General features: G+C 38.6%; 3 protein-coding genes across 4 annotated transcripts in view; 2 read left to right on the top strand and 1 right to left on the bottom strand.

Annotated features, from left to right (window-relative positions):
* Window positions 1–11369, top strand: part of cap2 (cyclase associated actin cytoskeleton regulatory protein 2) — a 27680-nt gene extending 16311 nt beyond the window's left edge. For both annotated transcript variants that reach the window (XM_046059460.1, XM_046059461.1), the window contains 9 exons: window positions 418–561; window positions 1317–1402; window positions 5005–5110; window positions 8124–8301; window positions 8781–8944; window positions 9061–9184; window positions 9284–9366; window positions 9683–9826; window positions 9964–11369. In XM_046059460.1, coding sequence (XP_045915416.1) covers window positions 418–561; window positions 1317–1402; window positions 5005–5110; window positions 8124–8301; window positions 8781–8944; window positions 9061–9184; window positions 9284–9366; window positions 9683–9826; window positions 9964–10047 — 1113 coding nt within the window. In that variant the 3' untranslated portion in view covers window positions 10048–11369. The remainder of the gene's footprint in view (window positions 1–417; window positions 562–1316; window positions 1403–5004; window positions 5111–8123; window positions 8302–8780; window positions 8945–9060; window positions 9185–9283; window positions 9367–9682; window positions 9827–9963) is intronic.
* Window positions 11287–13849, bottom strand: LOC123977014. The gene is made up of 4 exons (XM_046059462.1): window positions 13579–13849; window positions 13200–13301; window positions 12898–13054; window positions 11287–12743 (listed from the first exon to the last, which is right to left on the bottom strand). Exons 2-4 carry the CDS (start codon window positions 13290–13292, stop codon window positions 11695–11697), a joined length of 1299 nt encoding a protein of 432 aa, XP_045915418.1. The 5' UTR covers window positions 13293–13301; window positions 13579–13849; the 3' UTR covers window positions 11287–11694.
* Window positions 13850–13885: 36 nt separating this feature from the next.
* Window positions 13886–20926, top strand: vps28 (VPS28 subunit of ESCRT-I). Its single transcript, XM_046059464.1, has 10 exons — window positions 13886–13982; window positions 15328–15391; window positions 15500–15528; window positions 15816–15853; window positions 15957–16046; window positions 16154–16259; window positions 17934–18035; window positions 18363–18416; window positions 18499–18590; window positions 19823–20926. Exons 2-10 carry the CDS (start codon window positions 15352–15354, stop codon window positions 19941–19943), a joined length of 672 nt encoding a protein of 223 aa, XP_045915420.1. The 5' UTR covers window positions 13886–13982; window positions 15328–15351; the 3' UTR covers window positions 19944–20926.
* The last annotated feature ends 676 nt before the right edge of the window (window positions 20927–21602 follow it).

Genomic DNA, 21602 nt, shown 5'->3' on the forward strand with positions numbered 1-21602 from the left:
ATGCTGTAGCTGAGATGTAGAAGTTCCAATGGAAAAAGGCCCTGGCTAGTAAAACTAGTAGCTGTCCTAGAGTCTAGTTTAGGAATTACTGACTGGAGGCAGGCTGGCTATGGGTGGGCAGGGGAACAATGCTGGGATTGTAAAATCCAGTGTCTGAAGCATGTCTGAGAGAATTCTGTTTGTAAAAGAGGCTGTCATGTTTTACTAAGGAGGTTATCCAATATGGTTGTTTAGATATGGGGGGTTTTGTAATTTGATTTTAATGTTAAAAGTTGTAAAGTTGTTCACAAGTCTCCCACCGTAATCTCCTAAGAGCCTCCTCTTTCATCTTCATGCTTTCTCCTCTCACACTGAAATCTCCTGCATCCTTGCATTGTCCTGTTGTCCTGTCCTAATTCCTTCTTCCTTCTTCTGCAGATGGAGTTTCGTGACCTGCTGAAGCCAATTTCAGATCACATCCAGGAGATCCAGAGCTTCCGAGAGCGAAACCGCGGCAGCAGCCTCTTCAACCACCTGTCGGCCGTCAGCGAGAGCATCCCTGCTCTAGGCTGGGTGGCTGTGGTGAGGAAGAACACAAATATGCACTTGCACAAACACACATGTATATAGGAAAACACACATAAGAAGATGTAAATCAGCCTATAGAAACCTAAGAAAAGCACACATACACATGTGTATAAAATGATAACACAATGCCACCGACGATAATTATGTTTAACATTTAAAGTAAATATCAAATTATAACCATGTTTGGAGTTTCATCTTTTGAACAATTTCAACTTGGAAGCAAAGACAATCTAAAAGTTAAACTAATTCTAAGTTGGAATAAAAAGTAAAGCTAACCACTTCTGGAAAATGCTGATGAGAAAACCTTAAATGCAATTATACAGAAATTCAAAGTAAACACATAAAAACTAAAACTATGTTGTATATAGACAGAAAAGTATGAATAAACTCAACCTACCATGTTTTTCTTCCCCTAACAACACATCAGTCTCTGTTTCCCATCAAAACAAAATCTCTTCTTCTTACTTTAGGAGTGATTATCATTTAGATTAAGATCAAAGCTCTTCCAGTTGAGAAGTAAAATATCTGGAGCTGCTTCTTATCAGCCAGTGTTTGTTGCTGTCAGGAGGGCAGTTTTCCCCACAGGACTTATCAAACATGTCACTATGTGCTCTTCTGCTTTTTACTCTCAAATGAAGACAAATCTGCGGATCGTCTTTCTTCACTTTCCCAAAGGTCTGTTAAAGAAAGCTTGGACCTCACAGCGCTGACAGTGAGAGTGTTTTCTAATGAACTTTCGTCTCTCGCAGAGTCAGAAGCCGGGTCCGTATGTGAAGGAGATGAATGATGCTGCCACCTTCTACACCAACAGAGTGCTGAAGGACTACAAGGACACGTACGTTCAGTGCCGTTATTATCCTGTTTTTGTGGTACTAGCCTATATTCTGTCAAAACAAACAGTGATTTTATGCTGTCAAACTGTGATTTTACATGTTTTAGAAAATCATAAATAACTTACATTACTGCTAACAATTTTCAATCATATAGAGTTTCAGATTTAAAAAAAATCAGTTCCAGGTAGCCTTTGCTTCCAATAATTTCCAAGCTTCCAATAAATTGTATATAATATGAAAGTGAATATGCAGACTATTAAAACTTGCTTGCGTTGTGTAATTCATCACAGTGAACATTAAGTTTGCATTCTTTTATGGTAATGTAGGTGAATTAGAGTGAAATGGATAGTTTTCAGTGCATTGCCTCATCGCAATGATGTTACTTTGACAAAAAATAGGGCAGACTTAATCACTTCACTGTGATAAATTGGGTATTGTTATAATATTACAATATAACAAACATATAATAAACATGTAATAATATTTTTATATTCTACATACAGTGAACAATTGCACAATTTATAATGAATATTCTGCAGATTCCTTCCTATTCCTTTTAAATACTGTCATTTTTTAAATCATATCTTTACGTAAATTACTATTTTATATTTATGTTGTTATGATTCCTGACTTTTGCAGTACATTTATTTCTTTTCTCTAACTATGTCCATTGTTATGCACCAAAACACCAAGTCAAATTCCTTGTATGTGAAAACCTACTTCGCAATAAACCAATTTCAGATTCTGACTCTCATATTACATAGGCACAAAGCTATTTAAATAGCGGCAACAATGAAGAAAAAAGTCAAAAAAGTAATGCCTGCACACTGACTCTAATTCACAAAATATTTATAAATAGACAACTTTTCGATTCAATTAAGATCTTTGTCAGGTCAAAAACATTAAACATTAAACATGAACGTAATGCGGATTGCACAACTAAAGCAAGAATCTGCCAATAGATTTTCATATGATCGGACATTAATGGAAAGCCGTTACTGCCTGTAACAGTAGGAATAATACATTGAACACAACATCGTGGTTTGGCAAATGGTTAGTTGCGAGTGTCACTATGCTATGAATTCTGTAAATGTAAGAACTATGCTTCTCTTGTTGCCTTTAGGGCTGGGCGATATGGCCAAAAATGTTATCAAGATAAAACATTTCATATCATTCGATATAGATTATTATTGCAATAAATGTCAAATCATGATTTCTTTCAAGTTCAAAGGCAAATTTTTGCTCCTGAGTGAAAGCTGAAGAGACCAGGGATCTCATTTATAAACGGTGCATACATACAAAACGGCTGGAAACGTGCGTACGCCACTTCCCAGGCAATGGTTGTGATTTACAAAAAACAAACTTGACGGGAAAATGTGCGTCCTGTAAGTAAACTCTGAACCATGCGTACGCACATAAAGAGGAAAAATGAGAAACGGCGACTCACATGGCAAAAGGATGAAACTGTTTGAAATGAATAGGCCTACTACTGTGTAAAATATATCGAAATATCACCTCTGAGTATTGAAGCCTTTCTGAATAAAAAACACCGGTTTGATTGACTTTCCCTGAAGTGCGCAATAAAAAAACATAATTTAAGATCATTTGCGGCGCACAAAAAGAACCATGACTGAGGATAAATAACACAATTGGAGATATCTGTTTCTGAAAAAGAACACCTCAAATATGTTGGACAGTTTAATGAGGAGTCATATTAATTAATAGGCCTACAAGTAGGCCTATTAATTAATTTGAGGACAAATTATATTTAAATTGATGCCGTTTTCAATGTGTCAGTCGAGCAAATACGAGAACATAGTTTCATGTTTCTGCCCCTTCCTGCAGATAATCTGCAGGAAGGGGCAGGTGGAGCTCCGGTGCCCCCTGCCCTCCGGTGCACAAGCGTTGCATGAAAGTGCGTTTTTTACCCACCAAACAACATGCTTCAGCTTCACTAAAAGGAACATGAGTGTCACACTGAGTTAAATCTCGTTTTGTAGCTTCTTTGTCAGAATTTGCCTCGTTTTCTTCCTGCAGTCAGGACGTATTAATATTAATGAGGGGAGTTTCACTGACCATTTATAGGCAACTATGGGTGTTTGAAGGGTCGGCCATGGAGCTCCCTCACATGCGCCACATTTCAAGTTGATTGTGATTTATAAAGGGAACTTCCGACAGAACATCCGACAGAAAATCCGACAGAAACAAACACAGGTCATGCAAATAGCCGGTAATACAGGAGCACTAGGAGTATTTGATGGCTCTCTTATAAAGATAAACTTTTTTTATCTTTCATTTATTAATGTGTAGGCCTATATCATAATGTATTCTCTTGAAAATTCTTTATTGTTAAATGTGTGTTGAATATAAACTCCTCTTAGGAATTTCACCATTCAATATGAATTTATCTGAGAATATTCTTAAAGAAGGAAATCTATTTAGTGATTGGTCCTTGGCGACATCGTCATCCAAAATCCTGTTTGCAGCACAGCAAAGTGTCGTAAATCAGCACTAAGGCTGACACTTAAGATTTAGTCCTACACTTCACTCAAATTAGGACTATGATGCTTGATAACTAACTTTTAAGCACAGCTTTGAGACAAGAATTTCTTTACTCTTAAGTCAGTTCTTAGCAATGATCTTATGAGTAATTCTGAGAAGCTTGATAAATACGGGCGCTCATATTTATCAAGCTTCTCAGAATTACTCAAGAGTTGGCTTAAGAGTATAAAAATTCTTGGCTCAAAGCTGCGCTTAAAAGTTAGTTATGAAGCAACCTAGTCCTACTTTAATTGCGCCGGCTTTTTTCAAGAATGCTTCTCTTGGATTACAAGGGGTGTTGTTGGGAAGACAGTGTGTGGACCTGTAAGTGCCATAATTGCGTCCATGACAGTTCGGCCTATAAAAGGTTGCGATGTCCTCAAATCTTCAGCATTGCATTTCTGCATTTGTCCTGTGATGAAGAAACGGAGCGTCATCACCACCAACCGATACTGTGTAATTAACTGCACGTTGTTAAATAATTCAGAAACATTCTTCCTCTTCTGAAAGATTTGCACATGTGTGATTCTTAGCTTTAAGACATTTGATACCTTATTTTTATACTTAAGTTTGAAAGTAGGAGTAAATTTAATGAATTCTCAGCACTTAAGACTAAAATGGCACCTTGAGAAGCTTGATAAATACCAGCCCAGATGGTTAATTGTGATTTTAAACTTTTCTTTATGGTCAAACACTTGCTGCCAAACAGTGGATCACTTAATCTGAGGTTGAACATTCAAAACAATTATGATAAAATCTTTTTTTAACAATGAGTAAAATGCATGAGTAAAATTTGGTAAAATCTTTTTTCAGTCCCTTTTCCTCAACAAAATAAATATCTTAATAGAAATATTAAGTGCTACTTCATATGTGATTCAAATGAATTAAATCAAACATTTATTGACTGATTGATTGACTGACATTACTGCTTCAGTCCATCCTCATGTCCACTTCTTCCCTTTGCTGCTTCCCACTTTACTGTTAACCTCATCTTTCTCTTTGTTTGCATATCGTATCTTTGCCTCCCACTCTCACCATCCTTCCACCTTCCCTTTTCTCCCAGCGACAGACGTCATGTAGACTGGGTGCGTTCCTACCTGTCAATCTGGACCGAGATGCAGTCTTTCATTAAACAGCATCACACTACAGGACTGGTGTGGAGCAAGATTGTGAGTACTTCTACATATATACCGTAAATTATTTTTGGAGTATTAGTATTACATATACACCATCCTCTGAACGTTGACAATACACATGTCTGAAAACAATTAGTTTATTAGCTTGTTTATTATCTTAGCTGTGTTTTCATTTAGTCCTCCTTCGCAGGCCTTGATATTTTTATATCAGAGCTCAAATTAACTCCTGTTTTCTGCGCACACTTCCATTTTTAGTTATGGAGCAGTCGTTACATAAACCACTGCAGAGGGCATGAATGAATGAATGAGCTTCTCTCCAGTGGTTCTCCATAGAGTTCACAAAGCCTCTGTCACTCCCACACACACTTCTGTTTATGGATGTCTGCTCTGGGACTCCTCGGGCACACACACTCACTAGATCCCAGAGATTATGATGGCTCGAAACCAACCTCGAAACACACACTTGACCCTTTTTCTCGTTTCTAGAAGGGTTTCTCAGTCTCATTATTCCCTGAAGGAAAGCTGACTGAGGCTTCTCTATGTGTTGGCATCTAATATCCACACAAACACAAAAAAGTTGTTTTTCTTGAAGGAATAGTTTTGGAATTACACTTATTCACTTTTATTTTATTTTGCACTTCCTGAGAGTTAGATGAGAAGATCAATACCACTCTCTGTACTGTTAACACAAAGCTTTCAACGAGGAGACATTTAGCGTAGCCTAGCATAAAGGAAACAGGTGGAAACAGCTAACATGGCTCTGTCCAAACGTACCAAATATGGCTACCAGCACATGTCACTAATTATCATGTTACATCTTATTTATTTAATCCATACAAAAAAAAAAAGTGTAATTGTTTTTGAATTTATGAGGGATTATGTGCTGATAGCATAGACTGTATATTGGTGTATTTTAGCCTTTTCTAGCCTGTCTTTACGGTAGGCTAAGTTTCGATAACCACCTGCTAGCTGTAGCTTCATATTTGCCATACATACATGAGAGTGGCATCAATCTTCTCAACTAACTCTTTAAATTAAATACAAGTGAATAGGCGTATGCCTAAAATGTTTAACTGTTTCTTTAACATCAGATAATTAGCTTAAAACCTCAGGTGAGGCTAATGCTCAACAACTGTGCCTGCATGTGTTTTCACCATGCAGAAACTTGAGAGTTTGCAGTGGCCGTGTGTCAGCTGTTGTCCCTGCTGTCAGACGACAGAGCTGAAGTGTGTGTGTGTGTGTACAAGGCCGGGAATGTCTGGTACTAACAGGTGGTCCTCAGGGTTTACTTGAATGGGGGTTTTCTTCATAGAGGAACCCCGACAAAGAGTCTGTGTACACACACTGCCTGCGCCGTAATCTAAACTGCAGGGCTGGTCCCCCTTCAACACAGCTGTCATCTGCTGCTCAGATAGGGGTTTAGTGACAGGCCTATACTCTGACATGCACAGGCCGACATATGGAGGTGGCTTTACACTCACACACACATGCACACACACAAAACCAGTCATATTAGTGCTTCAGATCAGGCTCATGGCAAAAAGGAATTTAATATTTTATAAAAACATGACGATGACGATGATGAACATGTGCTCCTGTAGGCAATTTGTGGGACCGTCTGACCAGTTAAGGACATTCTGGAGAAAACTAGATTGACTTTTGATCAATCTAAAGCAGGGCTACAAATCATTCATCATTTTAATTATGGATTCATCTGAAAATAATTTACTCAATTAATCGATTAATTGTTTGGCCCAGAAAATGGTATCACAACTTCATAAATCCCTAGGTGAAGCCTTCAAATGGCTTGTTTTATCCAACCAACAGGTCCAAAACCCAAATATATTCACTTTATGTATTCGATTATCAAGATAGTTGCCAATTAATCTTCTGTCAGTCGAATGATTGATTAACTGCTTTAATTTCAATTCAATTCACTCTGGCTTTATTGGCATGAATGTAAAACAACAATATTGCCAAAGCTACAAATAAATTACAAAAGAACAATTCATTTTATACAGTTCATTAATCACTATAAAAAAAATGTATTAAAAAAATATGTATAAGTAAGACAGTAAAAGTGTGTGTGTGTGTGTCTGATGGTTACTCTTGTTTGAAGATTTAATATGAAATTCATCTCAGAGGTACCAAAACTGACCAAACACCCAGCCTGTTTGCGTAGACAGACACAAACTGGCTCCAATCGAGTGGTATGCGCTGAGCTGTAACAGGTCAGCATTGTTCAGCGATGATATTCACGACACATGTGCCTCGTGTCAAAGTAAGTCAAGTAGTCTCAGCTGTACTCAGAAGCGCATAAAGTGACAGTTCAACCCTTGTGATAGGTGTGTGTGTCTGTCTCTGGTAGCTGTGCTAGGTCTTCAGACAGCGAGTGTGTGTGTGTGTGTGTCTACTTCTCCTCACTGCAGTAGTCAATTATGGCTGTGCACTTATACACTCTTCTGCTCATCAGTTTAAGAAAAGTTGTTATTCATTTAATATAGACATATCAGGGTGGACTGACGATAACCAGAGCACTAATTACAGGACCTCATTAGCCTGATTACAAACTTATACTCACCGACACCGTGTTCAAAGCCACAGAACTTTATTTAAAATTGTAGTGGAGAACAAACTTTCTAATGAGACTAAATATGTGTGTGAATTGTACTGTAAACATCATATAGCTCCAATAAAGAGCTGGAACAGAAAATACATGTGGTTCTGACAGACAGAGAGAAATAAGATGGCTTTACAGTAACAACCTTAAAGCTACTTAAGGACATAAAAGTGTTTTCCCATCAACTAAGTAAAAGATGGTTTCATCTACATGTACTTGTATTACATGTACAGTACATCCAAAGCACCGTCAGTAACTGGTAAAAAGACATGAAGTATTGCCACCAAGCTTGTATTTCTTGTATAATACATCCCCTGCTGGCGAGACTTGTTACTACAGCTGTTACCTACAAAACACCTGGGACCGCTGAAAAAAGGCAAAATGAAATGTTGCTAGCTAACATTTCACTTTCTCCATCCACCCCAGGGTCCTATTGCTCCTCCTTCCCTCTTTGACTCCCCCAGCGCTCCCTGTCCCCCACCTCCCCCTCCGGGCCCACCTCCAGTCTTCACCGATGATGACTCCCAGCCTCAGACGGACAGTGCGACGCCCCAGCATTCACTGCTGTTTGCCCAGCTTAACCAGGGCATGGAGATCACTAAAGGTTTGTTTGCTCAAGGGCCTGCATGTTGTTGAGGAAAGTCATAAGTGGTAGTAATGGCAAAAATGGATTCCTGCTTTGCACTCTCACTGAAATATAGACACTGTTACAATAATTTGTCAACATGAAATGCAAAGAGAAAAGTTCAAGAAAGGGTATACAATATGCACGCACACAGGGTCATACTGTACCTATCACTGATGACACAGAGATTATGTCTTTGGTGACATTTCTGTGAATTTTTGTGGTTTTAATTACACGAGTAGGAGTTTAGGCTCATTCAAAACATTTATGAGATTAAATATCTTGACTGTTTTTATGCAAAAAAAAACAAGTTAGACCATAGTGTAGGGAGAATTTAGAGAAAATGAAATTAAACAGTTTGGTTGGTATTTCAGGTGGGTGGGGTAGTGCTGAGGGAATTAAGACTCATGACTTCAGCATGTCTGAAATCTTTCTCCCTTCATGTTTTCCATCTGTAGGTCTCAGGCATGTATCAGATGACCAGAAGACCCATAAGAACCCCAATCTACGCTCGCAAGCAACACCGACCAACACAAAGTCCACCGGGGCTGTAAACTCGCCCAAAGCAGCCGTCCAGAAAAGACCTCCTCTGCTGGAGCTGGAAGGGAAGAAATGGAGGGTGGTACGTAAAATGGTTACTGTCTCTTTAAGGGACTGTTCCCAAAGGAAGACACTGTTTTCCTTTTTACCACCGAGTCAGCTGATGTCACAGGTAATCGATTGAATCTGTTGTTGCAGGAAAACTTTGAGCAGAAACACGACCTACTGATTGAGGAGACGGAGCTGAAACAAGTGGTCTACGTCTTCAACTGTAACAACTCCACCTTGCAGATTAAGGGCAAAATTAACTCCATCATCCTGGGTGAGCTGCAGACTGAAAATATTGCTTTGTGAGTCAATTCATGAATTCTGAGTATGATCTTCTTTATTTTATTGTGCTATTTTTATTGACCCTCTCCAGATAACTGTAAGAAGCTGGGTTTGGTTTTTGAGAACGTTGTTGGGATTGTGGAGATCATCAACTCCAAGGCAATTCAGTTACAGGTGAGGAAAACATTTACAGAAAGGTTATACGTTGGCTTCAAAAGACACACAATATTTGAAATTTAAGGTCAGCACAGCAGATCTTAAAGCATTTAGGCTATTGAAGTAACAGCACTACTTGCTACATCTCTCTCTTGGCTGCCATTCTACATTTTAATACTGGTATTTAGGTGTCAGGTCAGGTGTTATCCTGTGTTAAAACTGTGTTAAAACATCATTGGAATCAATTCATGTTTATTTTATTTTTTATATCTTAAAGTGCAAACTGTGCCACACATGCACTTCCTCTCAGTAATTGCAAGACTTCACTCTATAGGTGTTGGGAAAAGTTCCCACCATTTCCATCAACAAGACAGAGGGCTGCCAGGTCTACCTGAGTAAAGACTCCCTCGACTGTGACATCGTCAGTGCCAAGAGCTCTGAGATGAACATCCTGATACCACAAGGAGATGACGAATATGTGAGTGTCTGAGATAAGGGACAAGGAGAGGGTCGCCTCTGCCTGCTGGGCTCTGAACATGTGTTAATCCCGCATTTTCCTGAATCTTTCAAGTGTGCAGTTCTTGTTTGACAATTATCTTCTTGGGTTTCCCACAGCGGGAGTTTCCAGTGCCGGAGCAGTTCAAGACTGTTTGGGATGGCTCCAAACTGGTGACGGAGCCCACTGAGATTGCAGGCTGATCAGTGCTTCATCGTCTTCACCACTGGCACACCAATCATCACCGATGGTTTTAAAACAGTGAAAAGGGATTTTCATAGGCAGGCACCGCATTGGATTGGCTTTTGGTTCCTGCTCATTGTTGCTGTATTTCATGTCTCTCTAGCACTTTCAAACATTTGATTATGAGGAACCAGTGAGTAGGTTGATAATCCCTCTCTACAAAGTACATCCCTACAGAATAAATACATATCTCAGGTTTAAGTCCCTCAAACCCATTTGTATTTACCTTTTCTTACATTTCTGTGCCATAGCAATAAAGGCATTTATGTAAGAATATGTAACTGGTAGCAATCTTACAAGGTCTTCTCATTACATTTTCTGGATTAGCAATATTATAACTGTAATCTCCATTCATTGTTGTGATTCACTGTATTTGAGTTGACGCACAATTTAGACCACAGTAGAAGTTGGGTTTTGAAAAAATATCAATTTACGATTATTTTGACACATTTTACGATATGAACATATTGAAATGAATAAGGTCTGATTTTTGCGGAGATCTGTACCAAACAAAGATGTTTTCGTAAGTCTGCAGAATATGATGTGTAGTCCGGACATCTCACCAGCACGACAATTTAATTTAAAATGGTATTTTGACAACAAAACAAGAATTGCGCCTCCTGCAATTTGAACATTGCAGTAGGCCATGTTGCAATTTTGATAAACTTTCGATTAATTGTTCAGCCCTAAGAAGTAGCACATTATTTTACAGAAAAGGCTAACAATCACACAATATGCACATACAACATTTAGTGGCCAAGCAGACAAGAATAACTTGGGAATTAAGTGTAGGACTTCTTGGTATATTTTCAATCTGATGAAGTGTATCTTAGTTACCTCTTTATATGTGTGTCAAGCATGATAGTCATGTAGTACCGTTTCACTTAGTGAGTGAATTTATGCAGCATTGTTAACTATATTTTGCAATAACAGCAGATGTCACATTCTGGCTAATGCAAAACACTATATGTAAAGTGTAATCAGTAAGCCCAGATGGATGTAATAATATCATGTGTTCAGCAGGAGACATTAAATCAACTTAATTATTAACTAAATACGTGGCTACTAATTACTCTGCATAGTTAGAAATCAAGCTTTCACACTTAAGCACTTCCGTCTCTATATGACTTTGTACATCCGTCTATTTTGTAGGATGTAGCACATGGCACCATCATAAGGGAGAAGATAGTGAACACTACTAAAGCTTTTAAAAAATTTTAATTCACATGAAAACAATTTGATGTAACTGTGTATTGTTTTTCAAATAAAATCAAAACCCTCAGTTCTCGCTTGTTTGTGTTTTTGCAAAAGAGAGCATCGCATTTCAGCATGACAGATCAAAACAGGAAGAAAATATGATTATAACCCCCCCCGGAAAATACAAGATCTACAGATGAAGAAAGTCAAGAAGATAGTCACAAAAAAATCTATTATTTTTTGTTTTAAAGTAGCTAAAAGTAAATCAGTCAATATGGAAACAAACAAACAAGTGGTTTCACTTTTATAACTGCTCTGGCAGCATGGAAAAAAATCATTTAAAAAGCAGGGATCAATTATTCACATCCAGACTAGAATAACATAAGACTCGTGAGTTTCAAAGGCTCCTTTCAGTGTTTGATCACCATATTTCCCTGAGAGTCTTGAGTAAAGAGCATCTCGTCTTCCTCGTCCTCCTCCACCAGAGATTTATAAGCACTACTTCTTACAACCCCAGTGCTTATGTTACTCTGATCTTTGAATGGACTCCTGGCTTGCAGACCTCTGTGCGCTATCACCCTGAAGCCTTCAGAGTCCTGGGTGAACAACATGGCCAGACTGTCCTCGTCGAAAGCTCTGCACGACTGCTGTGCTGACAGTTTTTTAAGGGGAGAGCTACTCTGTTTTGTCCACTTCAACTTCGAGTCAGGGCTCTCTTCTTTATCTGCCTTTTTCCACAGGTGCACTGGAATATGTTTTCGAGGTGATGCGGTTTTTGGTTCTGCCCATTTATGATTTGAAAGAGGTTCAATATGAGTCAGAGTTGAGTGCTTGCTTGGGGACTTGGACGACAAAAACCTGCTGTTTTCTTTCTCATCATCCAACTGAGAAGAATGAAATTGTTTAAGGGATTTTTGAGTCGACGTTCTTACTTCGATATCCGTCAGAATACCAAAGGCCTCCTCACTTTGTAGACTGTTAAGGAAACTTGGTTCAGAGTCACTAAAGTTCTTGGCTGTGTTGTTTTTCTGATTAGTCGGGTAAAATTCACTTTCAAAATATTGGCTACAGGTGAGCAATGGGTCTTGACTCCAAGCCTGTGGAATAGGTTGACTGTCGCCTGGTACTGAGGAGGTGGCAGTGAGCCTCCTCTTACACTGTGGTGGATTAATCTCCTCAAACTCCTCTTCTTTAAATTCACAGTCCATGTTCTGGGAAGTTGTGTTGCTGGCTGCCTGCTCCTGCCACACTGCTGCTTCAGGCTCGGGCACATTTTCACTTTGCCATTCAGCCTCAGAGTTATACAAGTTAAACATTTCAAGGTCTACTTCACGTCTTCGTTTTGTCCCCGATGCTACAGGTATGGGTGCAGTTAGGGAAGATGTGGACGAGGTAGATGATGAAGAAGGCAGCACTGGATCCATGTTTGGTACTTCAGAAGAAGACATCTTATTGAGAACTTTTGGCAGAAGTATAAAAAAAAAAATCATGTTAACAAAAATGAATGGAAGGTGTCAACTTACACTATCAAGCAAGTGGACAGTGTACTGCAGCTTTATCAGACTGAATCAGCTGAAGATGATAATAATTCTAAGAAACTCTTTGTAACTTACCTCTGCGCTGTGTGGTGAAGAAGGTTAATATAGAGCTCTGTTTGGTCTTTGGTATTTCCAGTTTGGTCTGAGTGAAGTTGAGTGCCACAGCCAAACTGTATCCCCCACCTCCAGTGAGGGGATTTAGCAGTTTAGAAATGGGACGAGTGAATCGTTTCTGAAACACAAGTTTCAGAATAAAATTTTATCCTACTAAGAAACTTAAATGGAATAACAGAGTAAGAGGCTACTAATCTGATTAGGTTGCTTTCTACTAGTGTGTGTCATTTGCCAGTTAGGAAGTAGTACGTTTCCCCAATTACCTGTTTAGCTTTTGCTTTTAGTTGCACAGTGTCCAGCCAAACACCACATTCCTCTTGAGCAGATGTCTGCAGTGCTGGTTTGGAGGTCTTCATGATGGTGATCTGCAATACATTAAATAAAACTATTGTTTGAGTAGGGTAAACTAGATATTCATTTCAAAAAGGTTATTTGTCTTACATTAACGTTTGTTGTTTTTATGTTATAATCAGCTTGGTACTACTGCCATTTTCCATTGACTTTCGGTATTATTAATGCACACAATAACTTTACCATAATTGTAAATTGACAGTTAAGTTAGCTAACAGCTAACGTCTCTGGTACGTTAGTATATAAGTCAACACGATATAACGCCAATGATCATATCGTATTTTAACTGACCTCATAAAATTGCACAGGGATGTTCTTAGCCTTCTTTGCGCTTACTTTATCGTAACTAACTTAACGTTATTAAATAGTCTTCTTGTTGAGAAATCGGTCCTCGTTGTTGTTGTATGTTTGAGTTTGGCGCGTCTGGCGCCTTGACGATGAGCTGCCTCTGATGTTTGACTGTGTAAAAACAACAACTTGTGGTTGAGCCTTTAGGTCCGTTCTTTACTGCAACAGCTCAATTAAAATGTCAGATAGAAATAGCCCATCTTTAAACTACGTATGTTTGATACGCCAGTAATAATCTTTAAAATTATTAATTTTTAGCGAGGCACGAAGGACACCTAATATTTGACGTTTGCTGGTCCTTGCAGAAGGGTGTGTTTACATTGACGTCACAGCAGTTTGCCGAAAGGGTGAGTAAAGTGTCTTTTAATTTCGTTGATTTAACACTGATACTGAACTATTGTTAACATGCTGCGGTCATCCTACCTGTTACTATAATACTTGTCACTAATATAAAGTTAAGTGTGTACAAACAACTGCCTGTATGGCCCAGTTCTAATAAATCATAAAGGAAGTGCACCGAGCTAGCCCGAAAGCTAACTTCGGGTTAGCTAGTTTGGAAAAACAAAATATTGAAGGCTGATGATCTGCTTTCTCCAGCAGGAAGGTTTTCATCTAATTCTTAGTGGATCAGCATGTTCTTTGACTGAACGTTAATGACACAAACAACACATTGAATCTCAACGTAACAGCATTATTCTGTGGTGTTTATCAGTTAAAGTGTTAAACAACGAACAGCGGCATGTCGCCCATAAAGCTGGAAGTAAATAAAACTAAGGTTGAGAATTATCAGATTTATATGCCCCTGCTTAAAATGATTAATACACAATATGAGCCTGAGTGGGGAACGGTGTAACCGTTGATCCAGTTGAATTATATTACGTTGCAGTGCCATAAATCTCTCTCAACACTTGACTGGGTTTCCTTTAGGAAGTTGTTTAGCCGAGATGACATCTCCTTCTGATGCATCTCATCTGGCCTAAACAATAGTCACGCTTTTTACATATTTGGCATTTTCTAGAATTGCGCCTAAGCTATTCTTTCCTGGAGGTTGTTGTTTTACTGCGTAAAAGTGTTTATTTGCCAGTGGAGGGTTGAGGAGTTGTGTCAGACACAAACCATAGTACCAAAAAGTAGATCTTCTAGGACTCGACCGATAAATCAGTGTGCCGATTTTATCAGCTGATATGAGCTAATTGCAGATAAATCAGTATCAGTATACAGATGATAAATGACAATTCAAAAAGACACAGAAGACTGATCCTTTGATCTTGTTATGAGTGTTGTCTTTGAAGTAGTTTGTTCACCAGAGGGCACAGCAATATGCTGACATAATCAGCTGTACTTTTGTTTGAAGTGACTATTGACTATTTATAACAATAAATCAATAAAAACAAGTGTATTTTAAAATTGTATTATGTCATGTTATGCCTTTTAATTCATTCTAAAATCCTTCAAGCACAGTTTTAGTTGTTACAATCCACTCCTTTATTAAGGGAGCTGCTCCTGTATTGGACACATGTCTATATATAAATAATAATTTGAGAGAAACACACCCATTAGTCAGGACAGTCCGAGCTATGAAAAACATCATTTAAAATATGACTTGAACAGATAGAATTGTGGAAAAAAAAACTTGTATAGCGTTTTGTTAATTTGCAGTTCAGTTCAAATTGTAACATCAGTCCTTTTCAGATCAAGTTCTGATACATCAGCATCATGTTCCATGGGATACCCAGTACAGGAGGTGTAGGAGGAGGTAAGACATTAAAATAAATCTAATGTCTACGATTTTGGTATTTTGGTATTTCCCGAATAAATGACCATTAATGTCACTCAAAGTATTTTGTTGTTTTTTTTCCCACAGCTCCTGCCAATAAACCTGAGTTATATGAGGTAAGCAACAACCTTTTTTTTGCTTTAATTAAGGATTGGCAAACAGAATTTTAAATCTTAAAAACATTAAAGAAACACAATCGTATATGGAATTATAACAATTATCTGATTACTCATTTTTTCAAAGTGTTCACTGAAATTTACCTGAAAGAAAATCAAACCTACCTTTTTGTTGCTGTTACTTCTACCAGAAATGCTTCATTGAATCTAAATTAAAACCACCAGGAATATGTGATATTCTGCTTGTTAGCCGTGCAAGACCTTCATCACAAATCATGTCTTTTCAGGAAGTGAAATTATACAAAAATGCAAGAGAACGAGAGAAGTAAGTGTCATCTTTAATACCATTTACCAGCCTAATATGAACACATAGGGATTCATAATGTAGCCAGTGTTTTAACACCTTATTATTAACTCCGTTTCTGAAGGTACGATAACATGGCAGAGTTGTTTGCTGTTGTGAAGACCCTTCAGGCACTGGAGAAGGCTTACATCAAAGACTGTGTCACACCTAATGAGTGAGTTATACTTGAGTATATATTTTGTGTTTAAAAGACTGACAAACTTACCACCTTTGACGTTTGATTGTATGTTTTCATTAATGTGCAGGAGTTGTCTGTTTCAGATACACTGCCTCCTGCTCCAGACTGTTGGTTCAGTATAAGGCTGCTTTCAAACAGGTGCAGGGCTGCGACGTGGGCTCCATTGATGATTTCTGCAGGAAGTACAGGGTGAGTTCTTGTTTAGAGATTATTTTATGACCCTTTTGGTTGTGAACATAATGGGCCGTGCAGTTGTTCTACCAGTCTTTAGATACAGTGAGGGAAAAAATTATTTGATCACCTGCTGATTTTGTATGTTTGATCATTTCTTTGTCAGTGGGCAGTCTATAATTTTAATGGTAGGTTTATCTGAACAGTGAAAGACAGAATAACAACAAAGAAATCCAGAAAATGCATGGCAAAAATAAATTGATTTGCATTTTAATGAGTGAAATAAGTATTTCATCCCCTCACAATCAGAAAGATTTCTGGCTCCCAGGTGTCTTTTATACGGGTAACGATCTGAAATTAGAAGCACACTCTTAAATGGAGTGCTCCTAATCTCAGTTTGTTACCTCTATAAAAGACACCTATCCCCAGAAGCAGTCAATCAATCAGTTTCCAAACTTTCCACTGTGGCCAGGACCAAAGAGCTGTCCAAGGATGTCAGGGACAATCTTGTAGACCTGCACAAGGCTGTAATGGGCTATAAGGCCATCACCAAGCAGCTTGGTGAGAAGGAGACAACAGTTGGTGCGAGTATTATTATTCGCAAATGGAAGAAACAAAAATCTGCCTTGATCTGGGGCTCCATGTGAGATCTCACCTCGTGGAGTGAGGAATCAGCCCAGAACTATACTAGAGGATCTTGTCAATGATGGCAGCTGGGACCATAGTCAACAAGAAAACAATTGGTACCCCGTGAAGGACTTAAATCCTGCAGCACCCGCAAGGTCCCCCTGCTCGAGAAAACACATCTACAGGCCGGTCTGTAGTTTGCCAATGAACATCTGAATGATTCTGAGAAGAAATGGGTGGAAGTATTGTGGTCAGATGAGACTTTGGCATCAACTCAACTTGCCATGTTTGGAGGAAGAGGAGGAATGCCGCCTGTCACCCCAAGAACACCATCCCCACCATCAAACATGGAAGTGGAAACATTAAGCTTTAGGGATGTTTTTCTGCTAAGGGGACAGGACAACTTCACCGCATCAAAGGGACGATGGACAGGGCCTTGTACTGTCAAATCTTGGGTGAGAACCTCCTTCGCTCAGCCAGGGCATTGAAAATTGGTCGTGGATGGGTATTCCAGCATGACAATGACCCAAAACACACGGCCAAGGCAACAAAGGAATGGCTCACAAAGAAGCACATTAAGGTCCTGGAGTGGCCTCGCCAGTCTGCAGATCTTAATCCCATAAAAGTTCTGTGGAGGGAGCTGAAGGTTCCAAACATCAGCCTCAAAACCATAATGGCTTCGAGAAGATCTGCATAGAGGAGTGGGACAAAATCCCTCCTGAGATGTGTGCAAACCTGGTGGCCAACTAAAAGAAACGTCTGACCTCTGTGATTGCCAAAAAGGGTTTTGCCACCAAGTACTTAGTCATGTTTTGCAGAGGCGTCGAATACTTATTTCGCTCATTAAAATGCAAATCAATTTATAAAATTTTTGACATGCGTTTTTCTGGATTATATTTGTCATTCTGTCTCTCACAGATAAACCTACCATTAAAATTATAGACTAATCATTTCTTTGTCAGTGGGCAAACGTACAACATCAGCAAGGGATCAAATAATTTTTTCCCCTCACTGTATATTCTATTTCTGTTGTAAGGATGTGACTCTTCTCATTTTGTTCCTTAGCTCGACTGCCCACTTGCCATGGAAAGGATTAAGGAGGATCGGCCAATCACCATCAAGGATGACAAGGGCAACCTGAACCGCTGCATTGCAGATATAGTTTCTGTACGTCCTCTGTCCCCTCCATTATATTAAACAGGAAAAGCAAATGCAAGGCTTATTTTGGACGTGTGCCAGAATACAAATGGTGGTAGTAGAATTTTTTTATAAAATGATTTAGTGTGTTTAGTTCAAGCCATAAGTGGCTGAAGTGGCTTCACTTAATTTGGCTCATCCTCATGAAGCTCATAAAATTAGCAGATGAACTGTGTGATACTGGCAAAGACCAAAAAAAAAATTTGATTTCTTACTACTGACAGCCAAGGTTGGAAAATGTGTTATTTAATATTATTTAATATTGTCTAATTTTTTGTTGCCTTCTCTAACCTTCAGCTCTTCATCACTGTGATGGACAAACTGAGACTGGAAATCAGGGCCATGGATGAGGTACATTTAAAAAAGTGAAAAGGCCTGTCTTTAATATTAGACTCAAAACAACTGCTTAACTGATTGTTTTCCATCGATCCAGATCCAGCCAGACCTGAGAGAGCTAATGGAAACCATGAACAGAATGAGCAACATGCCTCCGGACTCAGAGGCTAAGGACAAAGTCAGCCTCTGGTTAGTTACACTGGGTCACCCAGTTTACAGTGTTTCTATCGTTAAGCCTCAATCCAGTTCAGTGCAGGATGCTAAGTACTCCTAAGTGACTATTTGTCAAGTCAAACATTGGGTCATGTCAGTGCTAAAACTTATACAATCCTGCTACCTTATTTCTTTATACATAATTTTAGGTTTATTAAAGGGTAGTCATGTCTAAATATATTGTTTTAAACCTGAGATGGATCTGAGATTGATAGTTTGCCTGTGTGACCCTTTCATGACACAGCCGAGCATCAAATAAAAAGTCATTTTTACATTCAGTGTTGCTCACCAAAACGCATTATGTGTCTAACAAACATGTTTGGTGTGTTTCCTTCCTCATAAAACATTTGCAATGCCAATCTTCCTTAAAAGTTTAAAACCTGCTTTGTTTGCATCCATCCAGCAGTCTTAAAGAATAAATAAAATGGCGACCATTTTGTAAAAACACTGCTCCGTATTGGGTAAGCCACAGTTGAAACAATGAAGCCGACCAAAGCCTGCATGGACGGTTCGATGTAGGCCCAAAAATGATGTCAAAACCCTGTGATATCCTGTTGCACATGAAAGATGTAACCGTATTGCTTAGATTGTAAACTCTGTGAATCTAAAACAACTATTTGACCGTCAGTGACACAGCGTTGGTGTTTGGCAGGTGAGCCGTGTAGGCGGGCTGATTAAATAGTGACGATCCGAGTCAGACAATCACACTGAGCCAAAAAACGTTTTGTTGGTGCAGCTATGCAGCTACCAGAATTACGGTGTTTCTGCCGATGCTTCACGTCATTAAACCACAGTTATGCTGCGCGATCATGCACAATAGACGCTGGTGCCAACAGGAAGTAGCCCTGTATTAGTATTTTAGTATCTTATTGGTCCAAAACTGGCTTTACTGCTCTCCATTCAGATCTCTGGGGTGGCTTTGTCCAGTAATATACTGTCTATGGTACCATTACTAGTGGTCAAAAATGCCACAGCGTACCTTTTTTCAGTATATTTATGTGTTACAAACACTGGTTTCTCTATAGGTGCTACTGATAACTTTCCTTCGAATATTATTACGAAAATCAAAGTGGGACTTGACATTTCCTTAACTACATGTGTAAGTTAAACTACTTTTAGCATTACGTTGCTAAACTGATCCATAGTAGTGCTTAACAGTTTCGTCATGACTGCCAATTACCTTGATTTACATTTTTTTTATTCCTCAGGTTGACCACCCTCAGCAGCATGTCAGCCTCAGACGAGTTGGATGATAATCAGGTGCGCCAGATGCTGTTTGATCTGGAGTCGGCCTACAATGCCTTCAATCGCTTCCTACACTCTTCCTAAAGCATCATAAATTCTCATCTAAAAACTCTTAAGTTAAAAATAGAAATACGCTCTCCTTATGGTTATTGGTAGAGAGTGGATTTACATCTGGACAGGGTTTCTGCCTCACAACCTCCCAATTATTTCCTGTCATTTGTTTCTTATGTCCTTTTTATTCATGTTCTATACTATTCAAACTTCACGGCCTTGTGTACTCCACTGTGTCTGGTACATTATGCTGCCTGCAGCCTTGCCAACCAGGCTCATCCTGCGCTGTGAGATCCTCCATTGGCCTGTTTTCTAGCCAAACTTGTGTGATAAATCCTTTAACATTGGCTGTTTATTCTGCCCTTGACAAAACATTTTACTTCTGACTTTGTACTGTAATACTGTAATACAAAGGTCTAATTTTCTACTTAGGTTTTTGCAGAGCACCAATAAATAAGCATGATAATTAGATTGGGCAAAGCCTGCACATGAAGAAAAGGTTACAAAACCCAAATTCTTTGTATTATTGGAAAGATGAATATATATTTGCTTCGTTTTGGTACCCTAATTCTGTCCACTGCCTGTCACTTGGGGTCAGATTAGCATTTTTTGTTCTGTATACCATGTTTGTTCTTTTATGATACACATTTCTACTGTAGAATCCTGCAACAGTTTTTGTCGATAGAGTAGAAGAACTCGATAGAGTTTAAGATGTTTAGACTGCACTTCAAATTAATTGTATTGAAACTATGGTGGAAGGACTGATGTATGTACATTTTCTAGCCCTGTTTTCTGTTAACATACCTACTCTATATTTCCTTTAGAAGTGAGTGTTCGGCCACATTAAGTGGGCAAACTTGATCCTCCTTATTTATGCTTGCTAAATATGTTTTAACCGTCAAACAACATTAGGGAGAACATATTTATTCAGATTTATCATTGTAAATACTAGTTTTGATTTTTAAATAAGAGCATGTAACACCTTTTCAGAAATAAAGATAAAAATCTACCTCCAACTTAGTTTGCATTGTGTATTAATGTCTTAAGAAATGTAAAGAGGCAAAAGCCTACTTGCTGTACTGTTTATTCTTCTCTCTTCAAAGATTTGTGATTATTCTTTTTTTTATTAACTCTAACCATAAGGTTAGAGTCTAACCTCTAACCATAAGTTAGTAAAGGAGGTGTCGTGGGCCTATCAGCGAAACATTGAGGAAAGAGGCGCCCACTTGATAACCCAGAAGATGCCATCACCCACTTGACCAACCCGCAGAGTCTAGGCAGTATGACTTAAGTGTGCAATCTAAGGGATATTAACACATAGTCCTACATAACAGAGAATCTTATTGTTTTGACTTTGTGTTATGGTTTTATTTTTTCATCTGAATTGTTATCTTGCTACAGCACCAGTCTAATGTCTATTTAATTATATACCCAGGGACCCAGAGTTCAGTACTTCAGTACTACTATGCTGAAAAAATACTAATTAGGAGTGTGCATTATTTGAAAATCAATTGAAATCTTCAGTGCCAATATTATACACAAGTTTCAGTAACTACCAATCCAAGTTTTTTTGGATGTATTAAACCACTGAAAGCCCACCGGCTCACCCACTTGAGCTAGTTCTAAGCTGCTTTGATCACGAATACAAATATGTTTAAACTTATGTCAGTATGGACATGCTGCACATTATTG

The sequence above is a fragment of the Micropterus dolomieu genome, linkage group LG09, assembly GCF_021292245.1.
Source record: "Micropterus dolomieu isolate WLL.071019.BEF.003 ecotype Adirondacks linkage group LG09, ASM2129224v1, whole genome shotgun sequence".
Lineage (NCBI taxonomy): Eukaryota > Metazoa > Chordata > Actinopteri > Centrarchiformes > Centrarchidae > Micropterus > Micropterus dolomieu.

What these genes read in the sequence shown, in the direction of transcription:
- LOC123977014 (XM_046059462.1), bottom strand. Translation starts at nt 13,292, where the DNA reads ATGAAGACCTCCAAACCAGCACTGCAGACATCTGCTCAAGAGGAATGT. An exon ending in TAAAAGCAAAAGCTAAACAG is followed by an intron (nt 13,055 to 13,199) that starts GTAATTGGGGAA and finishes CTTGTGTTTCAG; the next exon opens with AAACGATTCACTCGTCCCAT. An exon ending in CTTCACCACACAGCGCAGAG is followed by an intron (nt 12,744 to 12,897) that starts GTAAGTTACAAA and finishes TTCTGCCAAAAG; the next exon opens with TTCTCAATAAGATGTCTTCT.
- vps28 (XM_046059464.1), top strand. Translation starts at nt 15,352, where the DNA reads ATGTTCCATGGGATACCCAGTACAGGAGGTGTAGGAGGAG. An exon ending in AATGCAAGAGAACGAGAGAA is followed by an intron (nt 15,854 to 15,956) that starts GTAAGTGTCATC and finishes CCGTTTCTGAAG; the next exon opens with GTACGATAACATGGCAGAGT. An exon ending in GCATTGCAGATATAGTTTCT is followed by an intron (nt 18,036 to 18,362) that starts GTACGTCCTCTG and finishes TCTAACCTTCAG; the next exon opens with CTCTTCATCACTGTGATGGA.